The following is a 19,927-nucleotide window of genomic DNA, read 5'->3' as shown; positions in this document are numbered from 1 at the left end:
GTCACCCCGCCCACCCGCTGCTGGCCCCGCCTCCATTCCCAGGCCCCGCCCGCTCACCCGGATTTAGTTGCAAGTTATATTTGTCCTCCAAGCCTTCCCTGGAAATGGTGATCACCAGTTCCCGCAAGAAATCGCTGTTCTAGGCGAGGAAGGGGGGGGGAAGGCAGGGGAGTTGCTGGGGGCTGGGGAGTGGTGGGGGGTGTCCCCAGCGGGGTGGGGGTGGGGAGCTGCAGCGCCTGCCTGATGGCTGACTGGTGGTCTCTTGGTGGTGGCGGCCTTAGCGGGGACGCAGCCCCCTACGTCAAGCTCTGCTGCAAGGGCTTCTGCATCGACACTCTCAAGCAGCTGGCCAAGGTGGTCAAGTTCTCCTACGACCTATACCTGGTGACCAACGGGAAGCACGGCAAGCGCGTGCGCGGTGTGTGGAACGGCATGATCGGGGAGGTAGGCACCTCGGCACCCCTCGGGGTGGAGTCAGGGATGTCACCCCCTCCCAGGGTCGCCTGGCTGTCACTCTGGGGTGGTCCTGGAGGGAGACCAGCGGTTGGCTGTGATGGCCTCTGGGGTGGCCAGCGGTGGCTACTGAGCGCCGAGCACCGCGGTGGGGACGGGCAGCAGACGCGATGGGACGGTGCCCCAGCGGGTCTGGCCCCGCCCCTCCCCCGCAGGTCTACTACAAGCGTGCGGACATGGCCATCGGCTCCCTCACCATCAACGAGGAGCGCTCAGAGATCGTCGACTTCTCCGTCCCCTTTGTGGAGACGGGCATCAGCGTCATGGTGGCGCGCAGCAACGGCACCGTGTCCCCCTCCGCCTTCCTGGGTGAGCCCCGGGGGTGGGGCGTGGAGCAGGGGTGGAGAGGGTGAGCACTGCAGCCCTGGGTGCGTGGGGTGCGCCCCCCACAGTGGGAGTGAAGGAGGAAGAGGGTGGAAGGGAAGCTGATGTTGGGTGTTCAGTCTTGGGTTGGGTGGGGAGCAGGTGGGATAAGTTACCTGTCACTGAAGGGGGTGGGGGACCCTAGAGAGGCTGGGGGTGCTGAGGGTGAAGAAGGTTCAGAAAGAGGGGAGAAGCTCAGCAGGGATCGAGCGGGGCTAACCTGAGGGCAGCCCCCTCTCTTCCTCATCCTGCTGTGTGGCTTTGGACAAGTCACCGGACCTCTCTGAGCCTGGTCCCTCGGCTGAGACTATGGTCTGCTTAGGGGATTTGCCACTACATCCAAGGAGTACCCACCTCTGGCCCCAGGGTCCCCCTCAGTACAACTGTGCCCAGGCAGAACAAGCCGGGGTGGGCCAGGCAGGGGAATTCTAGAGGTGGAGAGAAGAAGGGACCAGTGTGTGCTTGTAGCTTGGTGATGTGGCCCTGTGGGATCAGGCTGGGGGGTGATGGGGGGGTGCAGGCTGCAGGCAGGGGGTGGGAGGACAAGGGGGAGAGCAGTAGGCAAGGACCCTCTTAGGGGACAGGAGAGCCGGGGCAATAGGGAAGTTGAAGGAGGGGTTCTTGGTGGGGTGGGGTGGGATAAGCCTGCCCAAGGCAGAGGAAGGTGGGGACCAGGAGGGCTGGAGAGCTGAGTCCAAGGAGCTGATGGGCCCCTTTGGGCCACGGTGGGAGGGCTGGGCCCTGAGCTGCTGCTCTGCCTGCGTGCAGAGCCCTACAGCCCCGCCGTGTGGGTGATGATGTTCGTCATGTGTCTCACCGTGGTCGCCATAACCGTCTTCGTGTTTGAGTACTTCAGCCCCGTCAGCTACAACCAGAACCTCACCAGCGGGAAGAGTAAGCACCCACCAGTCTGGCCTGGAGGAGGGAGCGGGCTATGGAGGTCCCAGTGGGTGGGCTCAGACCCTTCTAAGAATGCTGTGTGTGTGTGTGTGTGTGTGTGTGTGTGTGTGTATGTATTTCAGGGCTTGGGACAATCAGATGGCGGCTGGGCAGTGGAGTTGGAGGGGGGGAAGGAAGGAGAGGAGGAGGAGGGATTGGAGGAAGGGAAGAATGGGTAGGGTGCTGGTGCTGGGGAGAGATGGAGGGAGGGAGGAAAGGAGAGAGAGCCGGAGACTTGGCCTGGGAGTGGGGGTGGAGGGAGTGGCAGGGATGGGTCTATACCCAGGACGACAGAGGCAGGGCCATGGAGGTGGGTGAGCAGGCTCCTGAGACGTCCGATGGGCCCCCGTGACTGCCCCTTCCCCTCAGAGTTGGGGGGCCCTTCCTTCACCATCGGCAAGTCTGTGTGGCTGCTGTGGGCCCTGGTCTTCAACAACTCGGTGCCCATCGAGAACCCCCGGGGCACCACCAGCAAGATCATGGTGCTGGTTTGGGCCTTCTTCGCCGTCATCTTCCTGGCCAGCTACACCGCCAACCTGGCTGCCTTCATGATCCAGGAGCAGTACGTCGATACCGTGTCCGGCCTCAGCGACAAGAAGGTTCTAGGGCCGCCACGGCGGGTGGGCGAGGGGACACCGAGGGCAGGGCCAGATCTTGGGTGAGTGCACACAGGCCAGCTGGGGGTGGGGGGATTTGAACAGCAGGGAGAAGCTGGGGAGTATGGTGAGGAGGGGGCAGGGAGAGAGATGACTGAGGCTCACCTACAGAGGGGCCTCTGGTGAGGAGTTTCTCCCTCCCCTGGGCCTAGTTGTCCTGAAACACCCTAGCGCAGTGGCCTGCCCCTCCAGACTAGAGGCTGGGTGCTGGAGATACGGGTGAGGGTAGGGGGGCATCCCAGGTGGGATGGGGGTGGGGCACCCTGGGTGGGAAGGTACAAGTGGTGGCTGGTCCCTGCCTGCAGTTCCAGCGGCCTCAAGACCAGTACCCGCCCTTCCGCTTCGGCACCGTGCCCAACGGTAGCACCGAGCGCAACATCCGCAGTAACTACCGCGACATGCACGCCCACATGGTCAGGTTCAACCAGCGCTCCGTGGAGGACGCGCTCACCAGCCTCAAGATGGGGTGGGCCCCGTCCCCTGCCCCCCACCCCCTGCCCTCTGCCTACCATCCTACTCCTGCGTCCCCTCTCCCAGTGACTAGCCTCAGCCCCGTCCCAGAGACCCTGTCGTGGGCCAACCCTGGTGGACGCCTAGGGCTGGGGTAGGAGGGTCCTGAAGGAGGGCAGGCTTTGGGGCAGGGTGGGGCTTGGGACAAAAATGGGACACTGACTGCATGGCCCAGAGAGGTAGCTGTGGTCTTGGCCAGGACCCTGCCTTGACCTGAGGGATGGCTGTCACCTTCTCTACCCCCAGGGACTGGGCGGAGTCCTTCAGGGGAGGGGCCTCAGAGCAGGGAGAGAGGGTCTGGGCTGGGTGGTCCTTGGGACTGAAGCTCGGCCTGTCCCCAGGAAGCTGGACGCGTTCATCTATGATGCTGCTGTCCTGAACTACATGGCGGGCAAGGACGAAGGCTGCAAGCTGGTCACCATTGGGTCCGGCAAAGTCTTTGCCACCACTGGTTACGGCATCGCCATGCAGAAAGACTCCCACTGGAAGCGGCCCATTGACCTGGCACTTCTGCAGTTCCTGGGGGATGGTGGGTTCTGGTTGGAAGAGGGGCATGGCAGGGCTGGGGGCGGGGCACAGAGCCCGAGGCTGGGAGGCAGCCTGCTGATGGCCAGTATCCCCAGGACCTTGGAGGGGGGCAGCGGTCTCTGGAGGGGAGAGGTCGGGCCAGTGGGAGGGGCGTGCGCGGGCACTAGGGGTTCCTGCATGGAGCCTGGAGAAGGCACAAGAAGGTAGCAAGGAGTCCAGGAGTTGGGAATGGCCAGCCTCTTTCTCTAAGACGTCTCCATGATCTCTCCACGTGATCTCCTCCTCTGCCCAGTGTCCCCGCCCGTTTCCACTTGATATGATTGTAGGGGACCTGCCTATCCTGTCCTAAGCCAGCTTGCCCCAGGGCTAGAAAGACCTCCTCCCTTCACAGCCAGTCTGTCTCCCCGTCACCCCATGTAACTCAGAGACTCACTGCCTTCGAGCCAAGGTGGAATCAAATGCCCCTGTAGTTTAAAAGGCTCGTAGGGACCCCCTAGGGCAGCGGTTCTCAACCTGTGGGTTTTGACCCTTTCACAGGGATTGCCCGATTCATAACAGTAGCAAAAATGACAGTTATAAAGTAGCAATGAAAATAACTGTATGGTTTGGGGGGGGGTCACCACGACATGAGGAACTGTATTAAAAGGTCAAGGGTCGCAGCCTTAGGAAGGTTGAGAACCACTGCGCTAGGGTACGTCAAGCTGCTTGTGGGTTCCAGAGACAGTAACCCTCTGCAGGAGTAAGACAGCCTCATCTTTCTCATGTGGAGAGGCTGGTGGCTTTGAACTGCTGACCTTGCAGCCAGCAGCCCAATGCATAACCGCTATGCTACCAGGGCTCCTCATTCCTCCCCATGGTGGCAAGGCAATGAGAACACAGCAGTGTGCGGGCTGGGGTCTCCTGGGGGTGGCTGCCTTGTGGCTCAGAGCGAGAGTGGTAATGAGTGCATCCGATAAGATTCACCAGGCCAACAAGCCTGTGCTGGGCACGTGGGCGCAGAGCTCCAAGGTTGGCGTTGCCCTCTGCCCTCCTGGGTTCCCTTTCTTCCTGTTCAGGGGTCCTTCCTCCACTGTTGGGCTGTATCCCTATGTGTTCTCAACTGAGGGACAAGAGATGGTGCCCTGGCCCGTCCTCCCTGGAGAGACGTGGGGTCCCTCCTGGGGGTCTCTGAGCCTGCCTGCTCCTCCCCAGGGGAGACACAGAAGCTGGAGACGGTGTGGCTGTCGGGCATCTGTCAGAACGAGAAGAACGAGGTGATGAGCAGTAAGCTGGACATTGACAACATGGCGGGGGTCTTCTACATGCTGCTGGTGGCCATGGGGCTGGCCCTGCTGGTCTTCGCCTGGGAGCACCTGGTCTACTGGAAGCTGCGACACTCTGTGCCCCACACGTCGCGGCTGGACTTCCTGCTGGCCTTCAGCAGGGTGGGTGCCTCCGATGGAGCGCAGGGCACATTTACAGAGGGGAAAGGCTGTCCTGGGGAGGGGGGCAGTGGGTCAGCAGGGGAGATGAGAGAATATCGGGTTTGGGAACCCCTGGGTGAGCAGGAGTGGGGGCTTGTAGAATGTCAGGCACAGCACTGGGCACCTGGAAGGCCCTTCACACACATTCCAGGCTTGGAGGGCTAGAAAAAAGCTTGGGGCAATGGGGTGGTGGCTGGGTGAGCAGCAGGGTGATGCCCCAGTGAGCCTTGCTCACCATGGTCTGCCCTCCCTCCCTGTGCCCAGGGCATCTACAGTTGCTTCAGCGGTGTGCAGAGCCTGGCCAGCCCCGCGCGGGCGCCCAGCCCGGACCTCACAGCCAGCTCAGCCCAGGCCAGCGTGCTCAAGATGCTGCAGGCAGCGCACGACATGGTGACCACGGCGGGCGTGAGCAGTTCCCTGGACCGCGCCACACGCACCTTTGAGAATTGGGCCAGCCGCCGCGCTCCCTTGACGCCAGCCGCGCGCCCACCCACCCCGGGCGCGCCCCCTGAACCCAGCCCCAAGGCCTGGGGGCCGCTGGCAGGGGGTCGCGCCGCGCTGGTGCGCGGTGCTCTGCAGCCTCCCGGACGTGCCCCGGTGCCCGCGCTGCCACTGTCCGACAACCCCTGGGCGCCGGGCCGGCTGGCTTGGGAGACGCGGTGTCCGACTCGGGCCAGGCGCCACCCCTGGTCCTCGGAGCGGCACGCTCTACCGGAGCGCCCGACTCCTGCGCGCTGTCCTTACAACTCCTTTCCAAGAACCGACCGGGCAGCGCGCCCCTTCCTCCCGCTCTTCCCGGAGTCCTCGGACCCTGAGGACCTGCCACTGCTCGGGCCGGAGCAGCTGGCCCGGAGGGAGGCCCTGCTGCACGCGGCCTGGGCCCGCAGTCCCCGCCCGCGCCACGCCTCCCTGCCCAGCGCGGTGGCCGCGGCCTTCGCTCGGCCCAGCTCCCTGCCTGCCGCCTGTGCCGGGCCCACCTGCAGCTGTGGGGACGCTCGGCCGGCCTGGGGGCGTCCAGCGCTGTCACTGCGACTGCCACCCTGCCGTGTGGCCTGCCAGCAGGCCGTGCTGGCCCCCTGCGTGCACAGACAGCACGCCTGCCTTCACGCCCACACGCCGCTGTGCTGGCGTGCTGCTGGCCCTCACCTCCCCCCCTGTGCCAGCCACAGGCCCTGGCTTCCTGGGGTCTGGGGTCCGCAGGGCCGCAGAAACCGGACTCTGGGACTGAGCACAGGCTACAGGGACAGTGGTGGGCTGGAGGAGATCAGCAGGGCAGCCTGTGGGGCTCACAGCTCCGAAGCTGGCCCTTGTTCCTGGAGACGCTTCTCCAGCCTGGAGTCGGAAGTGTGAGGCCAACAGTGGGGGTGACCGCCTCTGAGCAGTTGGGCTAGGTCTGGGCACTCCTAGCTTCTGCAGGAGCCCTGGTGCTGGGCCCTGATCATTGCAGCATCAGAGCCCAACGTAGGTAGGGCAGTTGCTGTCCCCTCCCTGCCTGGAGCTCTAGGGAGCGATGGTGCCAGGGTCTCCTCACTCTGGTGTGAGCTGGAGCCTCGTGGGGCACTCAGGATGGACAGGACAAGCCCCTCCGTGGTCCATGGGGGTGGAGGGTCTTCCCATCACAGTGTGGGGGCATTAAACATATCTTGTACAACCCACTAGGCCTGGCCGCCTCAATCTGCACCCTATGGAGGGGCACACCTGTCTGGAGGCAACGGGAGCTTGGTGGGAGTATCCCTGGTGCTGTGCCACTGGAGCAGGCAGCAGCCCCTCGGGGGAGACTTGGCCCCGGAGCGTCTGGAAGGGGGTGTAGTGAGCAGCAGCTGGTACTTGGTATTCAGCCTGGCTCCCACCCACCCTGGGGCCGGATGTGACAAATGAGCTTTGAACTTGACTCTGTGGTGATGGATGGAGGCCACCCTGTCTCTTTGAACAGAGGCTCCTGCCAGGGGCTCTGGGTGTCCTGTCCAGGCTACTTGGGAGACACTGACCATGTCACTGGCTGCTTGCTGTCCCCCACCTCCTTCCGGGGCACCTGCCCACCTCTTCTCTCATCTGTTATTGGCCCTGTCTCATCTCTTTTGAACCCTTGCTTATGCTTTTCCATGTTTTAACATCCTCTATTGCCGTTTATACCTTCAATTGCAATTTAACACCTCCCCTACCTTCCAGGAGCGCACTGGTGGCATAGGGGGTTAGACAGTGGACTGTGAACCGCAAGGTCAGCCAGGGAGGTCACTCAGCAGTCACTCCAGGGAAGGATGACATCTGAGTGTTCTCCATTTACCTCTCTGGGTTCTAAGACCCATCTGCAAAGGCTACACAGAATTCAAAGCCCAGTCACAACTAAAGGGTCTCTTAGGAAAGGGGACATGGTGTAATGCCATACCAGACCCTTTTTGGACTGCTGCAGCTACACAGACCGGGGCTTTGCTGTCTTGGTCCAGGTGGCTGGAGGCAGGGCTGGGATGGACTGCTGCAGGAGCTGGGGAGGGGAACTCCACAGGAGTCCATGTCCCAGGTTCATTCCCCAGAAACCTTGAGCTTCCCAGGAGGCCGGCTTCCCTCTTTGGTCTGCAGACGCAGCAGAGCCCCCCAACTGGACATGTTCCTTGGATTTTAAGGGAGAGTGGCGGTAGGGTGGGCAGGGGAAGTTCCCTCAACAGCAAACCCCTCTGGGGGATTCCTGAGGTCCTGTTCATGGCTGGTCACCTGGCTGCCCCAAGGATACTGGGTCCCAGGTGTCCTTGGATGCCGGCAAACTGACTTGGATCCACCATGACCCTATGGGACGGAGTAGCGCTGTCTGCACAGGGCTCCCTGGACTGTCACCCCCACCGGAGACCTTGTGAGCTAGTCTTCCGAGCAGCCAGAGTGGGTTACAGATACTGACTTTGACTTTAGCAGCCAAGTGCTTTAACCATTGCACCACCAGGCTCCCTGGCCCCGATCTGCTCAGTGCATTCACACTCTGCCCTGTGGAGGTACAGCCATGGGGTGTGTGTGTGTGTGTGGCAGGTCCAGTGCTGAAGAAGGCAGCCACTGGGGGTGAGAGGGCTCACCTGCTGTCCCTTCCCCCCAGCCTCTCACCTGACCCCATTTACACCCTGAGCAGAGTGCTTGTGGAAGGCAGCTGCAGGCGGGGCTGGAGCCCCGCCTCACCCCCCCCACTCCCCAGGCCCAGCTGCTCCCTCTCACTGGCCCCATCATTCACACCAAGTGCTGGGATAAACAGTAGAAGCCAATTACGGAGCTGCGCTGCAGCTGCCTGGCTCCAAGGAGGGGCCCTTGCTGCTCCTTCGGGGAGCAGTGAACTCAGGGGGGCTCCTCCCCAAGTGAGGGTAAAAATCTGCCAACTGCCTGGGAAGGGACTCCAGGTCTCAGCTCCAACTCACACAGGACTGACCCACGGCCAGCCAGGGCCCTCACCCAGACGCACCAATACCTCAGTGCCTGCCTCTGGGTGGGGTGCAGGGAGACAGGGCTCGGGGTTTCGTCTCAGCACTTGAAGTGCTTACCAGTTAACCCGGTCATGACTGTGAAGCTTAGCTAAGGCCGAGTCATGCGTGATCCACCCCGTCGGGCTCCAGAGGCGGGGGACCAGAGCTTGGGAAGGGACTGCATGAGACCCTTAGCGAGGGTCCCCAGCTCCAGCCTGGTCACCCCCACATCTGACTCTTTGGGAGGGGGAAAGTGGGAGCGTCTTTCTCCTAAGCCTTTAGTCCCTGAAGACCTCACATTCATTCCCCGCCTCCGTCCATGGACAACCGAGGAGGCCGGGCAACCAGCCCGTCTGCATGTATGACACCAAGTGGGGGTCCAGGTGGGAATCGTGCGTCTAAGTGAGGCTGGTGGCCCTCAGCTCCGAGCATGGTGAGTGAAAGAACCGGGACATGAGAGGCGGAACCCATAAATAATGGCTTTACTGAGTAGGCCTGAGCGGCCGCGTCCCAAACACTCACCCCATTTTACAGGGATGGATGAGCCACAGAGCCACCTGGCAGGGCTGCTTTTAGTCCAGTCCCTTGTGTGGCCACTGTTGCTGCAGGCTGACCTTTGTCCTTCTTGTCCCCAGCCTGTCACTGCTCTGTTGGCCCCACAACCTGCAAAGCTCCGTGGACGGTCCTGGGTCTTGGCCTCAGAGGGTCATCTTTCTCGTGGCTGAGGCAGGCATCTGGCTTGCTTCCCACAGTCTCCTGGCCCAGGCCTGGCACTGCCAGCCTCCCCTGCTCCACGTGCTGCCTGTGGGGTGGGGGTATGTGGCAGAAACTAGCACTCCTAACCACGCCAACTTCAGCTTCTGCTCTTGGCCCCAAGTAGTGAGAACAGCTGTGTGGCCCAGGGTTTGGCGAGGTGCCCACTGGCCACTTCCCACCTGCCCCATCCAGAGCCTCAGGTGAGGGATTGGCCAGGTGTGACCGGCAGGGACAGGTTGGGAGGCTCAGGCAGGGAGCAAGGTAGAGTGTTGGCCTGTCCTAGGGGGCCAGTGCGGGCCCTGTAATGTGGGCAAAGCTGCTCCCTAAATTGACACCCATCCCCGGGCCAGGCTGGCCGCCGGGAGCCTGGGTCCATCTGTAAAGGGGAAACTGGGACCCGGTTCACCAAGGTGGCCTGGAAACTCAGGGCCAGTGGAGTGGACACACACACGAGAGCCAGCCCGGGGGGGAGGGGGGCATGTAGCCAGTGGGGGTCCTCTCCCACTTGCCTGGACCCCCACTGGTTGGAGAAGGTGGCGATCCCTCCAGGAGGGCAGATAGTGTGGTCAACGGGGGCACTGGTGGCCTCCACAGCGGAGGTGGCAGGGCCAACAGTCCAACTGGCTGTGGTGTGTGGCTCATGAGTGTCACCGAACCAACCTGGGCTTTCAGCCACTTCATCCCAAACTCGACGTGGAGCCTGGGGCGGGGGGGATTCAATTGGCGGTGCCCTTAATTTAAGTTGGAGGGAGCGTACTTGCAGCTGTTTTCATGGAGTTCTTAGTGTCAGCCAGCCAGGCAGCTCTGGGGAGGGCTGGCTCTGTCTTCCTCATCCCTGGGGCTACCACCTTAGCACCCTCCTGTTCCACAAGCCCCGGGGAGGCGCCCCCTGGGAAAGAGCCCAAGGGCAGGGGGGAAAGCAGCGCATACTGGCCGACCTTGTGGACGGGGAAGACTGGAAGGCATGCTTTGGGAGCTGAAGGTGAGCAGGTGCAGCCTCCAGGGCCTAACGTACCCCACGGGCGGGCTCGGGGATTGCTGTGGACCCCAGCCAACTTTATCCTCAGGCAGCACCCTTGCCTTGACCCCGGGAGACCAAGCCAGCCTGCTGTCCTAGGTGCAAGGATACCGGGGTGGGGGGACAGTGTCCCCAGGAAGAGGGCTGCGCAAGGCACTAACATCAAGAGAGGGAGGTGGGGCCCGGGCCCCCCACCTGAGGCAGCTCCAGGCCCCCGGCCAGCAGGGCCCTGAAGGCCCCGGGGCCTGAAGCAGAAGGCACAATAACAACTCAGACTTCATCAGCTTCAACTGTGTCCGGTGCCTGGGAGACCGAGGGGCAGGTAGCTGGGAAGTGGGCCCTCCCCACACCTGCGGCCCCTTGGCGTGGAGTTCATTAGCACAGGCAGTGCTGGAGGTGCCCGTTGTGAAGCCCCTGTGAGCAGTGGACAGCAGAGGTCACAGCTCAGGGTTAAACCCAACCCAGGGGCTGCTGTGACCTCACAGCGGGGACACAGCCTGCTGTCCCCATGGCTCTGGCACTTCCTGTGCTCACCTGGTGGCCAGACCAGCCCTGTCACCGCAGCGCGGGGAGGACAGAAGGCAGCAGCTCCTGCTGAATGTGCGCGGAGCTGCCTTGGGGGGTGGGGTGGGTGGGCGAGTAGTCTCTTATACAGAAGCAGCAGCACCAGCGCTGTGACCCACCACCTGGGTGGGGTGGGCACCTGCCGGCTTACAGCAGAGGCGACGCTAATGAGGACTGGTCCTGGGGCCAGGCTGCTTGGCCTGGCTGGCGTGCGTCGGGGGGAGGAGGGGGGCCAGGTGGTGGACGCCCAGTGCCCCTCGTCTTCCCCCATGGGGGCCAGGAGGGTCTGCGGCGGCCGGGCAGGCTGAGCCTGAGCAGGGGTGGGGTCCTGCCGTCAGAGCTTGGTCTCGCTGAGGATGATGTTGGCCGTGACGAAGAAGAGGCAGGAGAAGGCCCAGAGCAGCACAAAGCCCACCCAGAGGGTGTGGTGGAAGGGGGATGCGTGCTTGTTGGCGGTGCCGGGGCCGAAGGCCAGCCGGATGTCCTTGCGGCAGTGGAAAACCAGGAAGGCGGGGATGACGTACTGGATGCCGGTGCCTGCGTAGGCCCCGGTGATGGCCACTAGGGACTCCAGGTCGTGGGTGCAGAAGGCCACGACCACGGGGGGCAGCAGCGTGATGGTGGGGAAGGCCAGGCGGTCCACCACCCAGGGGTAGGTGCCGCCCTCGCGGTGGAAGAGCGTCTTCCAGTTGTTGCGCAGCGTGACGGCGATGATGGGGAAGTTGGTGCTGATGGTGAACACCGGGAAGAGGCCCAGGAAGAAGCGCACGGCCGCCACGCTCACCACGTCGCAGCGCGCAAAGTTGAGGGTGTACATGTCCAGCAGGCTGTCGCCGCGGAAGCAGAAGATGGCGGTGAAGGAGAGGAGGCTGTAGAAGGCCAGGATGAGCACGTAGTCCAGCAGGACCAGCCGCGTCAGGTGGCGCTTGGAGGACACGGGGGTGAGGAGGGACGGCAGGGAGTGCTGGCACATGAAGGAGTACACGCACACGCCGAACAGGTTCCGGAGCCCCGCGGGGTCGGCCAGGGCTGGGCGGCCCTCCCCCTGCCCGTGCCCGATGCGGACCAGCGCCAGCACAATCATGATGGCGAACGCTGTGGGAGGAGAGGGCGGAGTCAGCACATCAGCCCCCGGCCACCCCGATGGGGCTGATCTGCCAGGGCCCTGTGCCCGGGTCACCGGGCAGGTGCAGGTTGCTTATCTGGGGCAGGCCGGGCTGGCTCCTCTGAGGAGGGTGGATGCCAGGATCCAGGCAGGCCCACCCAGCACCCTGTCATTCCCCCTACGGCTGGCAGCTTGCTGCTCAGGCAGGGAGTCAGCACTCTGGTGCGGGGACCCTGGGGAGAAAGAGGAGGTTTCTGGAACCCGGGGCCTCTGCTAGGCACGGGAGGGGACAGGGACAAGAGTGAGCAGAAGCGTGGCCTGCTCCTGGAAGCTGTCAGTGGTCACTCCAGGCAGGAGGAAGCTCCAGAGGGCAGTCCTGGGTCGCCTGGATGCGGTCAGGGGACAGGGCAGTGGCTCAGACCCTGCAGCTCTCCCTTCGAGACAGCAGCCCCCTCGCCCCCACCCACTGGGCACTCTAAAGAGCACGTGGGGAGGGCAGGGCCAGCAGGGAACAGGCACTGCACGCAGGCAAGGGCCCTGGGCACCCTAAGCCCTCAAGATCCAACAAGTTCCTTCCGCCTCTGGCTTCTGACACCGATTGTCTCCACTGTCCAGACCGGCTACTTGTGGCCACTCCTGCAGCCCTGGTGTCCCCCGCCTCCATTTCTGGAGCTCGCAGCCCTGAGACACGTCCCGAGGCCTTGGGGGAAGCCGTGATGGCCCCTGGCACCCCTGGGTTAGGCATGGGCGGGCCAGGAATGGGCACGCGGCCCTGTACCGGCTCTTTCCCTGGGCAGCTGCCATTGTCCCTCATGCCACCTCGAGTCCCCAGCCCCCGGCAGGAAGAGTAACTTCCCACAGCCACTGGCGGGCACCGTGGCTGTTTGTCTTCATCAGCCCGGAGAAGGGCCTCTGTGGAAACGGCAGCGAAGTCAGTGACGTCCCTGGCTGCTCTCCTGACTGAGGGGGGTGGGGGGCTGCGACTGTCCTCGCTGGCGGACATCACAAATCTTTCAGCTTTGCCCAGCCAAGGGGAAAGCGGGGATTGTTTCTGAGTTAACCCTCTGGGAGCGGCAGAAAAGGCCTGCACCTGAGGTGCCTCCCTGTTCCCCCAAGGCCAACCCAGGGCCCCAGAGAGCCGAGTCAGTAGGCGCCTGGAGGCAGGAGTGTGCGTGTGTGTACACATGCAGGGTACATGCAGATGTGGTACCACACGTGAAGGGAGGGCAGATGTGGAAGGGCAATATGAGGGCGTGTGCATGGGGCTTCCATGTGAGGAGCGGGGCGTCTATGTAGGGTTGGGGTATGCGTGCAGGAGTACAAAGAATTCTGGGGTGGGGGCAGGATCCTGGGCCAGAAAGGGTTACAAAGTTGCTGGGGCAGCTGGGAGGAGTGATTCCCCAGGCTCACAGGGGCCTGCACAGCCTGCCCTGTTCAGGGGGTGTCCTCTGGGGCCTCCTGGATGCAGAGCTGCGCTGACCGCAGCCTGTCCGGGGCTGTGAGCTCCCCGCCCACGTCCACCCCAGCCCCCCAGGCACTGGAGGGACACAAGGTCGTCCTGGGGAGTGACAGTCACCGCCCTGGCCCGGGGCTTTTTTCCTCGGTCCTGCTGGTCACCAACCAGTCAACTGCCCAGCTGTTTTCAGAGGAGGGACGCAGGCGGCAGCACAGAGGCTGTGCTGGGGAGCTGGGTCTGCATCTAGCGGGGGCTTAAGCTGCTCTTTTTCTAGAACATCTAGGCCGGTCCCTCAAGCCCTGGCTGTGAGGGATGAGTGGACGCACGCCGCGTTGAATGGAAACTGCTTTCAACTCAGGAGCCCGGCGGCCAGCAGTGTGATGGCACGCTACGTTGAGACCCTCCAGGTCAGCAGCTTGGGGAACCCCCCGCCCCTCTTTGGGAGAGAAAGACGAAAACGGGGCTGTCCACTCCACAGTCTCGGGGCCCTCGGGCCCGCTGAGCATCGGCACCCACTCCATGGCGGTGAGGCCAGGCTTTTAACTCCAGATCCAACTTTCCGCCTCCCCCTGCCCCCGAAAGTAAACATTCCTTTGAAACCTTAACCTGAGAGGGAGGAGGTCACTGCGCATGGACGGGAGAACCTGTGTGGGCTTTCCCGGCCCCCCAGGTGAACCACACACGGAGGATCAGCGCAGCTCACCCACTAGCAGCTGGAGGACACCAGTCTCTCTCGGGGGAGGGCTGCCTCTTTAAGGGTCAGCCACATAGCAAATGCTGCACACGCTTACCCTCTCCCCACCCCGCAGACGCAGGGAACAGACCCTCAAAGCAGGGGAGAGGCAGCGAACACTTTTAAAACCCCTCCCCCAACAAGGGTTCTGTGGGGGCCAAGGGATGAAGAGGAGACGCATGGGGACGATGGTTACGTCCTCCCTGGCTGAGGTACAGCCGGGGTCTTGGAAGCTCATGAGTAACCGTCTGGGGTGGCAGGACTGTTCTCTCGCTGTCCCCGTCCGGAGGAGTGACCCATGTCGAAAGACACGTGGAGTCGAGCCCAGTGGACTACCGGACCGCAAGCATCAGGCTCTACCACCAGCCCCCGAGACCAGAGGAGCTCAGACTGGGCCCGGCCACCACCACCACCAGTGCTCTGAGAAGGGTCACCATGGAAGGTCCTGGGCAGAGTGGGGGGACCCACAATTGTGGAAGAGACCAGGCTTACTGGTCGGCGAGAGGCTGGTGAAACTGGCTAGTGTGACCCTCTAGAACTGAACGCAGCCCTGTGTCCATGCACTCCCTCCTCCAGGGCAGCCCTGACCTCAGGACACAGCTCAGAGGGTCAGGAGAGGCGGTGGGATGGAAGCAGGGCGCCTGGGGGAAGGGGGTTGGTGAGGGCCCTGCAGAGGATGATCTGAACCAATGTGTGTGAACTGCTGACGGCAAAGCGGGTGATCCACCATGATACCCAATAAGTCAGGAGAGACACCCCCCACCCCAGACAAGACCCAGGGGTCTCAGAGGCCTGGCCCCAGACTTGTTCGTCCAAGGTCTTCATCCGTGAACGCCCAAAGAGGAGAGGATGCCAGGGGCCTGGGGGGCAGGTGGGGGTGGGTGGACAGGGCTGTTTCTGGAGAAGCGGGGGTGGGGTGGCGTTGACCGTCTTCACTGAGGGCTGCACCCCTCTCCCAAGTACCCCCTTGCACGACCCTGTTAGCAGGTTCCTACAGTTGGGAGAAGCACAGAGAGCACTGGGGAGGGCACGCCCGCATCCTGGGGTGCTAAGTCCCGCGGCCCTGCCTGCCCTCAGGACACCTCACAGGGCTGGGAGGGGGGCCCAGTCAGAGCAGCAGTCGGCACACAGGGCACCCCCAAAGGTTCTCAGAGGCCACAGGTTCAAGACCTGGCTCTGACTTGCCAGGGCGAGGGACCGATGCAGCATAGGACCCGCGTGCAGCTGAGAGGAGGGAGCCTGGTGTGGTGTGTGTGGGAGGCTGCGCCTTGGCCGCCCCCCCCCACTCCCCAATGGGGACACGGTGGCCGCTGAGGGTGGAGGAAGGGAAACGCTGCTCTAGTCTCCGAGGGCAAAGCAAGACCAGGGTCACTGCAGAGAGGGCAGCAGAGGCAGGAGCGCCGGGTCCACTCTGACCTTCTGATCTGCAGGGAGTCTGAGCCTGGCATGGCGGAGACAGGTCTGTCCCTGCCCGGCTCCCCAATGGACGTTCGAGTTCACCAGTCCCCTCCAGGATGGATTGCCTATCCCTGCGAGACAGCTGCTCCCCAAACTCATCAGCTCTGATCATCAATCAAGAGGAAACGAAGTGGCAGGCTGTGAGCGGCAGGCTGAGCGGTGGGAAGTAAGGCTGGGTGCTGAGGGGTCTGCTGTGAGACCCGAGGGGCCCTGGGCAGACTGCTCCCCAGAGGAGCAGGACTTAATGCTTACAGGCCGTGTGTTGTGTGTGTACACAATCTGAGCAGGGCCCGGTCCTTCTGCTCTGACCTGCCCAGGGTGACCATGGCAGCTCTGGATCCAAACACCCAGGCCTGCGCTACCAGGCGGGGAAGTCGCACTTGGGGGGTGTGAGCCAGCCCCGTGAGGAGTGGGGGAAGTGTGAGTCAGTCACATGAGGGTGGCTGTGGGCCTCAGAGGCTCAGCTGCAAGGTGGCAAGGGGTCAGGAGCCTTCTCTGCTGTGGGGGGAGGTGCACCTGCTTTGTGCAGCCCACAGGGTCCAACTGAGACCCTCCGTTACTCATTCACTCACGCACATGTGCAGCAAAGGTGTCCGGAGTACCCCACACAGGCCAGCACTCTGACTGATCCTGGAGCCCCCAGTCCAGGAGGACGTTACAGGGACCAAACCGGAAATCCAAACTCATGGCCGTGGAGTCGGTGCTGACTGTAGGACAGGGTGGAATTGCCCGTGGTTCTGACACTGTAGCTCTTTACGGGAGTAGAAAGCCCATCTTTCTCCTGCTTAGCAGCTGGTGGTTTCAAACAGCCGACCTTGCAGTTAGCAGCCCAACGTGTCCCCACGATGCCACCAAGGCCCATTACAGGCACAGATGAGTGCAAAGGGTGAGCTGAGGTGTGTACGTGCCCAAAGTCCCTTCCCTGTGGGTCTCTGCCTGGACTCTGGTCTCAGGTCCCCCAGCTCTGCCTGCAGGCGGGGACATCAGAGGCTGGGGTCAGCCTCCGTGAAAAGCTGAAGGACACAGGAGCCCAGGCTTCCTTGGCCTGGAACCCCTTGCAGCCTGTGGTCCTAGGTCCAGGGGACCTCGGGCGCTCATCATGAGGGGGCCGATGTCCACTCTGCTCTTCAGTCATGGGCCCACTGTTCCTGGCCCAGGTGCCCTGGGGGTGCAGGTCTTCGGGGTCGAGGCTGAACCTTTGGATTCTTTCTCCATCAGCACTGAGCCGGCCCGAGGCCCTGGGGAGCTGCTCGCTTAGTCTGATCTCTGGACGTGGCCCCTGTGAAGACTGGGCAGGACCCAGCCCTGGGCCGCCCAGCGCCTGGCTGCTCCCCCACCAGCGGGAGGTTCTGGGCCACCTCTGGAGCCGGTGCAATGGCAACCCATTCATCATGGTGGCTGTGGGGAAGTGGCACTCCCTTCTCCAAGCAGAGAATCAATATGCCAGCGCTGATGATAACGGATGGGGAGCAGCTAGCCCGGGGCGGACTGGCACCACACCTCTCCCCCCTCGGGCTGGGCTCTTCTGGGGCAGGGTGGGTGTGCAGAGACTCTGGGGCATCTGGTGGAGAGCCCTGAGGGCAAGGCCGCTTCTCGGCTCTCAGAGGCTGCAGCAGGTGACCAGGCATGATGGGAGTCGCTTGGCAGAAGTGGCGAGTACAGTCGGGGCCAAGTGCGCAGCCCCGGGGGTGGGCAGGGGGAGAACCACTTAAGACACAGCCCTCATCTCGGGGCATGGACTGGGGAAAGAGCGCCCCCAGAAGCCATGTCCACTAGACTATGTGACCTGATGTGGAAATGGGACCCTGCAGGGGCCCCAGGTGAGATGAGGGAGGCCATACTGCATGGGGTGGCACAGCGGGTTCCGAGTTGGGCTGCCAACCACAAGGTGGGCAGTTTGAAAGCCCCCGCCACCCCGAGGGAGAAAGACGAGGCTTTCTGCTCCCGTAAAGACTTCTGGTCTCAGAAGTGTATGCACAGGGCAGTGGTGCCCCGTCCCGGGGTCACTGAGTAGGGACGGACTCGACGGCAGAGGCTGGCATCCTCGCGAGAAGAGGTGACGTGTGGGGGAGAAGGTCATGTGGCGACAGTGGCCAAGAGTCGAGTGGGCGGCCACAACCCAAGGAGGTCGGGAGTCACCAGGGACCGCCAGGCAGAACCCTCTGGACAGCCCGGCTGGCACTGGGATTCTGGTCGAGGCCAGAGTTCCACTGTTTGCCGTTCTCCACCGAGTTGATGCGACTCAGTGACCCTGTGGGCACAGCAGACTGCTCGGTGGGCTTCTGGGCTTGCCGGTCTTTCCAGGGGCAGAAAGTCTCACTTTTCTCCCAGGGAGTGGCCGGTGGGTTTGAACCGCCGCCCTTGCAGTTGGCTCCCTTCTCTACATCTGGAGGCTGCAGTCTTCCTGGCGGAGTGGCCGTGAGGAGAGAAGGCCTAGGAAGCCAACTCAGGCAAGGAGGCCGTAACAGATGGTCCCGTGCTGCCAGCTGGCAGGGCCCGCCTGGGTGTTTCGGAAGAAAGGCCTGGTGACCTGCTCCGAGGAAGCAGCCTGGAGAGCAGCCCTTGACCCCTGACCCCTCCTGAGTGGTGTCATAACCAGGGGTCTCCTGCAGGGCAAGACGGACGCCGCGTGGCCATGGAGGCAGGAGCACCTAGCGGCTGAAAGGAGCCCCAGCCAGAGCCCTGGTGGCACAGGGGCAAAGCATCCCGCTGCCAAGAGAAAGGTCAGCAGAATGAGGGGCCCCCCTGAAAAAGACTTGGAGCCTGGCTCTTGGGGGCCCTGGAGCCGTTCTCCTGCCACACAGGCTCAGGGAGGGGGGGGGTTGTTGGACTCCACAGGGCAGCACTCAACCAAAGTGTGTGTTCGTGGAGGGGGAGGGGAGGCGTGAGCAACCCCACTCTCAGAGGCCCCAGGGGTCCGCCCGGTGGAGACCCCGGTGAGGACAAACAGCCTCCAGGAAGTGAGAGCGTAAGTGCCTGTCCTAAGTCACCTGTCCAGCATCCTTGGTGACGGGTGCAGGAGAGGTTGCCTTCACTGTGGGGGTCCTTCTCGGGCCTCTGAGGACAGCTGGCCTGGTGAGGGGGCTGTGGGGGCAGGGGGTGAAGGTGCCCAGCCACGAACTACTGGCCTGTCGAGGGAATGGCAGGAGACCCCACAGCAGCTCCCCGGGGTCTCCAAGAGGCAGCCAGCCAGGTGGCCACTGCCAATTCTCGGGCCTGGTGACCTGGGACCTCCCCTCCCGTGATGGCTTGCTCTTGGGGACTTCCTGCCCCTGTTGGGAGGGACTGGTGGGAGAGGCAGGCCCAAGTTCATTCAGGACCACTTGCCCAGAGAGGAGGCTGGCGGCTGACCCACTTTGAGGGGAAGTCAGAGACGATGGGAGCGAGTGACAGCCTGCTCTGAATCCACAAGCAGGCGGAGGCGGCCCTGTGGGCCCGAGGCGGCCCAGGCCCGAGGCGGCTGGCGCGCAGAGCAGCCTTTATTAGAAAGAAGTGGTTTTTTAATAATGCCAAACGGGGCACCCACGCTGAGCCAGCTGTTCACGTCCCCCAGCGTGAGGTGTCTGTAGGCATCTGTCGGGGCAGTGCTGGTGTGGTAAAGCTGCCAGCCCCTCCTCAACCCAGAGGGACAGTCTACGGACAGTGCAGGGGCTGATGTCTGGGGGCTAAGGCCACTCCGGGGACTGGGCCCAGGGGTCCCGGCGGTGACTTTCCCATGTCTCTCGGCTCCCACTGGCTGAGCTGGGTGCTAAAGCAGCCCCATGCCCTCTGAGAAAGGGGGCTCGGCACTCCAAGGCCTACTGCCTCCCTGAAAGTAGTGGGGACCGGCTGGGTGGGGTGCATCAGGTCCCAGAGCCAGGGGATGATAAGACCTGAGGGGGGGCCCTAGCACCACAGTAGCCCTCCCGCACATACACGCCTGGAAGGAGGCAGTCCCCACATCCCATAGGGACCACCTGGTGGCCTTGGGACATCTTTGGGGAACAAGTGAAGGAGCTAACTGTGTTCTTGGTTGTAAGTCGATTCTGACTCAGAGCGACCCTGTGGGCACAGTAGACTGCCCCTGTGGGCTTCTGGGGTTGCCGATCTTTCTGGGGACAGAAAGTCTCACTTTTCTCCCAGGAAGCAGCTGGTGGGTTTGAACCGCTGCCCTTGCACTTAGCTCCCTTCTCTTCATCTGGAGGCTGCAGTTTTCCTGGCTGAGTGGCTATGAGGGGATAAGGCCATGGGAGGGGGCCCCGGGACTCATGCACTGAGGGGAGGGGAGGAGGCAAGAGCATCAGGAGGGGCTGGTTGGAGGCTCTGGAGCACCAGGGACCCTGCTGGGAGGGGTGGGGTGGGGGAGCTAGGCAGGGGGAGCCACAGGCGGGAGGCTTGCAATCCTCCCGGCCTCGTTTCAACAGATGGCAGAGCACATCCCTAATTAAG

At 63.1% G+C, this 19,927-nt stretch overlaps 2 protein-coding genes across 2 annotated transcripts in view; one reads left to right on the top strand and one right to left on the bottom strand.

Moving 5' to 3' along the window:
* The window catches only part of GRIN2C (glutamate ionotropic receptor NMDA type subunit 2C), a 13,423-nt gene extending 6,796 nt beyond the window's left edge, over window positions 1–6,627 (top strand). The window contains exons 5-12 of the mRNA XM_004709156.2: window positions 282–444; window positions 669–822; window positions 1,645–1,770; window positions 2,185–2,414; window positions 2,777–2,937; window positions 3,323–3,510; window positions 4,701–4,933; window positions 5,237–6,627. Of these exons, the coding sequence (XP_004709213.1) occupies window positions 282–444; window positions 669–822; window positions 1,645–1,770; window positions 2,185–2,414; window positions 2,777–2,937; window positions 3,323–3,510; window positions 4,701–4,933; window positions 5,237–6,322 (2,341 nt within the window). The 3' untranslated portion in view covers window positions 6,323–6,627. The remainder of the gene's footprint in view (window positions 1–281; window positions 445–668; window positions 823–1,644; window positions 1,771–2,184; window positions 2,415–2,776; window positions 2,938–3,322; window positions 3,511–4,700; window positions 4,934–5,236) is intronic.
* Window positions 6,628–8,873: 2,246 nt separating this feature from the next.
* The window catches only part of TMEM104 (transmembrane protein 104), a 49,688-nt gene continuing 38,634 nt past the window's right edge, over window positions 8,874–19,927 (bottom strand). Inside the window, exon 9 of the mRNA XM_045299418.1 lies at window positions 8,874–11,842. Within this exon, the coding sequence (XP_045155353.1) occupies window positions 11,082–11,842 (761 nt within the window). The 3' untranslated portion in view covers window positions 8,874–11,081. The remainder of the gene's footprint in view (window positions 11,843–19,927) is intronic.

The sequence above is a fragment of the Echinops telfairi genome, unplaced genomic scaffold (genome assembly GCF_000313985.2).
Source record: "Echinops telfairi isolate 266 unplaced genomic scaffold, ASM31398v2 ScPeMD7_7458;HRSCAF=8496, whole genome shotgun sequence".
Taxonomy (NCBI): Eukaryota; Metazoa; Chordata; class Mammalia; order Afrosoricida; family Tenrecidae; genus Echinops; species Echinops telfairi.
This window is presented reverse-complemented; position numbering and strand designations above follow the sequence as displayed.